The sequence below is a fragment of the Nelumbo lutea genome, chromosome 1 (genome assembly GCF_056320005.1).
Source record: "Nelumbo lutea isolate HS-2025 chromosome 1, American lotus-T2T, whole genome shotgun sequence".
Classification (NCBI taxonomy): Eukaryota; Viridiplantae; Streptophyta; class Magnoliopsida; order Proteales; family Nelumbonaceae; genus Nelumbo; species Nelumbo lutea.
This window is the reverse complement of record NC_142684.1, coordinates 216,097,065-216,103,198: the sequence shown is the minus strand read 5'-3', so window position 1 is coordinate 216,103,198 and position 6,134 is coordinate 216,097,065. Positions and strand designations below refer to the sequence as shown.

General features: G+C 42.5%; 1 protein-coding gene across 2 annotated transcripts; it reads right to left on the bottom strand.

The window, feature by feature from the left end:
• Positions 1–1,743: 1,743 nt before the first annotated feature.
• Positions 1,744–5,212, bottom strand: LOC148880962 (putative pectinesterase/pectinesterase inhibitor 61). 2 transcript variants are annotated; one of them, XM_088963098.1, is made up of 4 exons: positions 3,380–5,212; positions 3,157–3,213; positions 2,873–3,009; positions 1,744–2,745 (listed from the first exon to the last, which is right to left on the bottom strand). In XM_088963098.1, the coding sequence occupies exons 1-4, from the start codon at positions 4,357–4,359 to the stop codon at positions 2,048–2,050; spliced, it is 1,872 nt and encodes a 623-aa protein (XP_088819224.1). In that variant the 5' UTR covers positions 4,360–5,212; the 3' UTR covers positions 1,744–2,047. The 2 variants fall into 2 exon arrangements, with proteins under 2 accessions (XP_088819224.1, XP_088819225.1); XM_088963099.1 differs by lacking the exon at positions 3,157–3,213.
• Positions 5,213–6,134: the final 922 nt, after the last annotated feature.

The window sequence follows — 6,134 nt, the reverse complement described above, 5'->3', positions numbered from 1 at the left end:
CAGTTGTCGTACTTGCCACTACTCAGTGATTTGAGACAATGTTTTAAAAACCGATTCAGACGTCAAGGGAAAAAAATAAGAAAAACTTTTTTTTTTTTTTCAGTCAGAATAAATAACCCAATTATCATTACATGGTTCATGAGAAATTCGGGAAACACTGCCAAGAAAGAAAAGCAAAAATTTGACGAGCTGCGGTAGAGATGTTACGGTTGCAAATAAGGATTAGATTCCATTTGAATACGAATTCGGGTCTGATAATATATTATATCATCAAGTCTCATGCATGCGATGCAAGAGTTTGGTAGGTTCATACTCATGGTAAAGGTAAAGGAGTTGCTGATTGGTTGGCCAACAAAAGAGTACGTAAAGATGAAGAATTTATTAAGGAAGTACAACAGATCGTGGTAGTATTATTGATCAGATGACTTTTACTCAAGGTTTAAAATATCATACGCGGATAGAGGCGTATTGAGCAATTTGGATAATTTTTTAAATTTCTTTCAAGTCCAGCTCAGAATGTTAATTTAAGGTTTGTTCACCTCTTGAACTGATCAAAACTCCGATTCACCTACCCTCTATAAACATATATAATATAATAATATAGGCGAATACATATAGATACGTCGAACCTTGCTTTTACCCATCCATGATCCATCCGCCACGAAACATATTTTATCCATGGTACGTATATCATTTATTTTTGACTCCACCACTGGTCCAGGCCCAGCCTCCTATTTTCTAAATAAAGGACAGGCGGCTAGTTAGACTTGGATGGACCATACCCCCCTTTTCCTTTCCCTCTTCCCAACATAGCAATTCCCTAATAATTAGATGAGGGGATATTCGTGTGTAAAGACAAATTTAACCCTCTCTTTTTAAATTGCTTATTGATTTCCCCCATTTATCAAATTATTATTAAAACCTAAAAATGAGATGTGAGGAAGTTTTATTTACAAGTCAACAATCAAGGTGGACAAAAAGCACCACAGCACATGCTTGGTTGCCTTGTCCTACCTAAAAAACCAACTACCACCTTAAACGTTTGTGCGAGTCCTCATCTCTTTCATGAAATGATTCAGATAGAAATGAGAGTGAGTGAAAGTGAACCCATTTAAACTCCTCATAGTCATACATCTTCTTCTTCTTCTGCCTCTCAAATCTACCCACTTCATCACTGATAATAATTATAACGCTATGACTAACTGACAAACTGGGAAAGTTTTATGTAACCATTTCATGGTTGACAAAAGCTTCTTTAATCAGGTTAAATATATCTATGCTTCCAACAATTCCATTGTCTCTTCTCTCACTTTTCGGAATCTCTTCTCTTACAACTCTAAAGAGCTTTCCTGTGTTGGGTTTCAATCGAAACTTAGCTAGCTACAAACAGAATTCTTCAAGATTGCACCAACACACTTTGTCAAACAGATCCGACCGTCCGGCTGGTTCGATCAAATTGCGATATGGCCACGGCATCCATATATGAATATATGGTATGATGTTTCTTCCACCAACATTGATTGAGTTGGGGTAGGCTGGTCTCGCCATTTGTTCTCTTCAATGGTACCCAGTACCCACAACTTCTCGCATGCGCATGCATTTCCTCTTACCTACCGTAAGCCAGAAGTCATAATCTCATAATCATAACTCGGTAAATAATAGAATGTCTTGGACTTAAAGAAAAAGAAAATTAGTTAGCACAGAATGGAAAAAAAAATCGAATCAATCGATAAACAGCAGACGAATAGAATGCCTTGGGTTTGTTTTATTTATTTATAACAAGGTGTTGAGATTTGGGAAACCAGTCGACATAAATAAAAATATACGAATCTTTTTCTTCTTTCTTTCTCCATCCAATTCCGCAAATCACAAGTACATTCATTCACGGGATGAATTATATTTAATTATTCCTCTTACACCTTCAAATTTCCACCACCTTTTTCTAGCAGCCACGTGTAAATTAATAATTATCGACCTATAAATTATATATATTATATATATTCTATCTACGATAATGATATACGGAGGGAGGGTGGGTAACTTTAATTTAAACCGATAAGCCAGCTAGAAAGGCTACGCCGGTGGAAGGTAGCCAAGAGGATCCCGATATGAATTGGCCCACCGTGAATTTACTAGCCTCCACGGTAGACGTGATAACCCGGTAACCAGGCCATTTGACTCGAAGGCCCACGGCGGCGCCAGGACCGTAGTTCATGTACTCTCCGTAGTAGAGGGTGTCCAGTGCAAAAGTGGCGTTCCATTCCAGCCAGCCACGTGGATGGATGTGATCTCCCATGTAGGATAGCAGGTAGACGGTTCTGGAATAGAGCTTCCATGGACGGCCCAGATAGGTGGGGAAGTAGGCTTTGGATGCCTCGAGATCGGAGGTGGCTAAGATGCGGCAGTTGTGGATGGAGATTCCGGTGTTCTGGTTGGGATCCTTGCGGTTCTGGGCGGTGATGGTGTTCTTCTGCTGGGCCATGGGCTTCCGGGCGTAGATGGTGCAGTTCTGGAGCACCACGGCGGCGTTTCCGAATATGAAATCCACGGTACCGTAGATGTCGCACTCACGGTAGAATTGGCGTTGGGAGTGAACGTACAGTGTGTCCTGGTATCCTATGATGTTGCATCGATACACCACCGCGTGGTCCGCTCCTACACGCAGTGCCACTGCTTGGTGGTTCGACGGTCCCGCGTAATTCTCGAATGTCATGTCCCGTGCGATGAATCCAGCTCCAGTCGCCGCTATATATATATATATTTATCAATATCAAATCAACGGTAAGGATCAGCCTAACAACTGGCAATAAATTATATAGTGGGCTTTTTTGGGCCTCTTAGGCTTGGGCTTTGTGGGTGAACTTCTACTTACCGAAGGAAGCGGTGTGGAAGGTGGTATATTTTTCGAAGACGTTTTTTCCACCGGTAATGACGGTTTGACCCTTTCCGTCTCCTATAAACATCAAGTTGGTCTTTTTCCTGCCCACCTTGAGATTACTTTCTTCGTACCTGGAACAATTATTATACATGTCAGTCAGTTCTCAGCCAACCCAATTTCTTAAAATTAATTAACTATTAAAATCACAAATTAATCTGTGACCACGGTCTCTCTCACATAGAAGAGGAGTCCAAGTAGTCATAATCATGCATACATACAGTAGTAATGGTAATGGTCGGTCTCCCACTCTCCCTCGACTCAACGCCACTAGTCCACTTAGAAAGGCAAAGGATCAAGGATGAAAGAAAGTGGTGAAGTAGGCAAAGGTGGTCTAATTTGTATTGTCCTCGAAAGGTAATTAAAAGACTAGATTAGGGGTATTTATGTTACTTTGCAAAATGATGATAAAAAAAAAAAAAAAGGGAAAAGTTCACTACTTACGTTCCTGCCTTGACGTAAATGATAGTACGGCGGTTGCTGTGTTCCGGAACGGCCTTTATCGCCTCGGTAATCGTCTTGTACGTTCCGGTGCCGTCCTTGGACACCACAATGTCCGCCTGAATGGAAGAAACCGGCATCTCCAGCAACCTCCGCTCTCTTCTCGTCAGCCATGCCGGCAGCTCTTCCTCCGTCTGGAAGCTGCTTTCCGTCAACAATCTCCGCTTGTTTTGTATCGGAATACCAGAGAAATCCTCGTTCCCACTTGAAGACGCGAAGATCGCCAGACAATTGCTCACCAGCTCCGATATATCCCTCAACCTATTCTGCATCTGATCCTTCACGTTCCCGCTCACATCACTCAGTCCTTCGTTGCAGGTGTCTTGATTCGTCAGTGCCGCGCTCAGCCATGTCATCACGTCTTCGGTGGACCCTACCCCCTTCCCGCCACCTTGTTCCGGTGGCGCCACCGAGTTTAGCGACAGCGACAGCTGGTCCATTGAATCCTCCAGGAGCTCCAGGCAGTCCTCGTACGCCGACCGAGCAAGCGCATCCATTGCAACGTTAGCTATCTCCGATACGCCGTACAATGCCTTCCCAACTCGTTGGAGGGTCATGTTGAAGGAGATGTGAACGAGGTCTCGGTCGCCGGCGGCGAGAGCCCCGGGGAACTCAACCAGTGAGTTGATGCATAGATCCGGGTACCTCGTCTTGCTGCAGGTGCGGGAGATGGCTTGGGTGGGTCGTTTCCGGACGGGGGACAAGGCACCACTGGAACCCTTCGTCCGGAGTCCAACCAGGAGTCCAGCAGAGATCACTGTGGCGACGACGAGGAGGACGGAGAGGAGAGCTAGGACAATGAGCTTGCGCTTTCCCCTCGCCTTCGGCGGTGGCCCGGGCGTGGGTTCTATTTCGAGTTGGCTCAGAGTAGATTCAGGAATAGAACCTACAGACTCGGATGATCCTAGGCGGCCGTAGCCCATTTTCTTCTAAACCAAAGATATAACAGAAGCCAAAAGACGGGGAAAAGTGTTTGTGGTTTGGTTGTGCGTGTTTTTGGGTTTGAGAATTGGAGGAGAGAAAAATCTGGGGAGAAAGTGAAATGAAGATGGGTTGTAGAACAGAAGAAGCTAAGACTATAAGATAGAAGAGAATTGTGAGAGAAGGTTTTGAGGGATTTTATATAAGTTAGTGAGGTTTGTGACTTTGTGAGGGGATGATGGATCAATAGCAGTTGGTGTGAAGTCTATGTCCAAAGGCATGCATTAGCTGTCCTCCTCTATTCTACAAACAGGAGCGCTGAGGAGGAGACGAGGAGACGAGGGGCACGGCCCCCACTCGCCACTCGCCACTCAATCACCACTCACCAGTGTGTCCGTCTTTGGACTCGTGGTGGGTGTGACCCAGACCCACAAATAAGTGAATAACCCTTTTCTTTCTTTTCAACTCAACTCGTAATTCGTAAATCGTAATTCATAAAATAAAAAAGAAGGAAAATCAAGTTTTTCTTTATTTATCACGTGTCACACTCGTCTGGGCCTGGGGAAAGCCTTAGAATTAGAAAGCCAAGTAAGAAGAGAAATACATTCTCTTGGTCTTGGTAAATACTAAATAGAACTCGGAGTGAGTATTTCTCTTGTTCTTATAATATTATTAATTATGGTGAGTGATGGATGACGCAAATAGAAATGGATAAGAGAATGGAGAGACCAAGAGGACGTACATAGAGAGATGAGAGATTCCAATGGGTTTGATTGTTTAATTATATGAGAAATTGTAATTGTACATTTGATTGAAAAATCATTTTTTTTTCTTATAAAAATCAGTTTTGAAATTGTCTCATATTAGAAAATTATAAATTTTGTTTTCAGTTTTTCAATAGGAGTTAATTTACACTTTTTAGAAGTAATAGAGGAGAGTATGGGGATTCGATACTGTGCAACATGCGTGCACGCGCGTGTGCGGTGCAATGAGGCGCTTTAGATGCGCATTTTGCTCACACTTTGCTCTCGGGATTGTTCATGAAACCAGGAAAGAAGCATATGGCCATAACAGTGTTGAGCAAAACTTGAAACTCTTGTAGAGACTGGATATTTTTGTGTGTATAGGTGTTTCCGGTATGTCTTGAGAGTAATTGGTTTAAAGTATTATCGCCAATAACTTTGACAAGGCTCTGAGATAACTGTACTAACAAGAGGTTTAAGTTGATAAACATCTTTTGTATGCATAACTGTGTCATAGTAGTTTAGATTGAGAGAGGACTATGTAATTGATCAATCAATGTGGGGGATTGTTGGATTTTAATCTCATATTAAAATCCAATGGGTTTGATTGGTCAATTATATGAGAAATTGTAATTGTACATTTGATTGAAAAATCAATTTTTCTCTTATAAAAACCAGTTTTGAACTTGTCCCACATTGGAAAATTATAAGTTTTGTTTTGAGTTTTTCAATAGGAGCTAACTTATACTCCTTAGAAGTAGTAGATGAGAGTATGGGGATTCGATACCGCACAACGTGCGCGCGCATGTGTGCGACGCAATGAGCCGCTTTAGAGGCACACTTTGCTCACTTTGCTCGCACCCCCGTGGCACGCCATGGGTGGCTCTGGTTTTGGTGCGTTAATGATCGTTGCGTTGATGAGATCAATGGTCATGATTTGATCGGATGTGATCAAGAGGCACAATTCAAAGTTAACAGTCACCACCAACAAATTATTTAAGGAGTATGAATCAAACTCCAAAACACACAATTTC

Excerpts from the sequence above, each read along its gene's own strand:
- LOC148880962 (XM_088963098.1), bottom strand. The coding sequence starts at position 4,359 with ATGGGCTACGGCCGCCTAGGATCATCCGAGTCTGTAGGTTCTATTCCT. Across the intron at positions 3,214-3,379 it reads ATTTACGTCAAGGCAGGAAC|TGGACTAGTGGCGTTGAGTC; the intron begins GTAAGTAGTGAA and ends TGCCTTTCTAAG. Across the intron at positions 3,010-3,156 it reads CGACCATTACCATTACTACT|GTACGAAGAAAGTAATCTCA; the intron begins GTATGTATGCAT and ends TAATTGTTCCAG.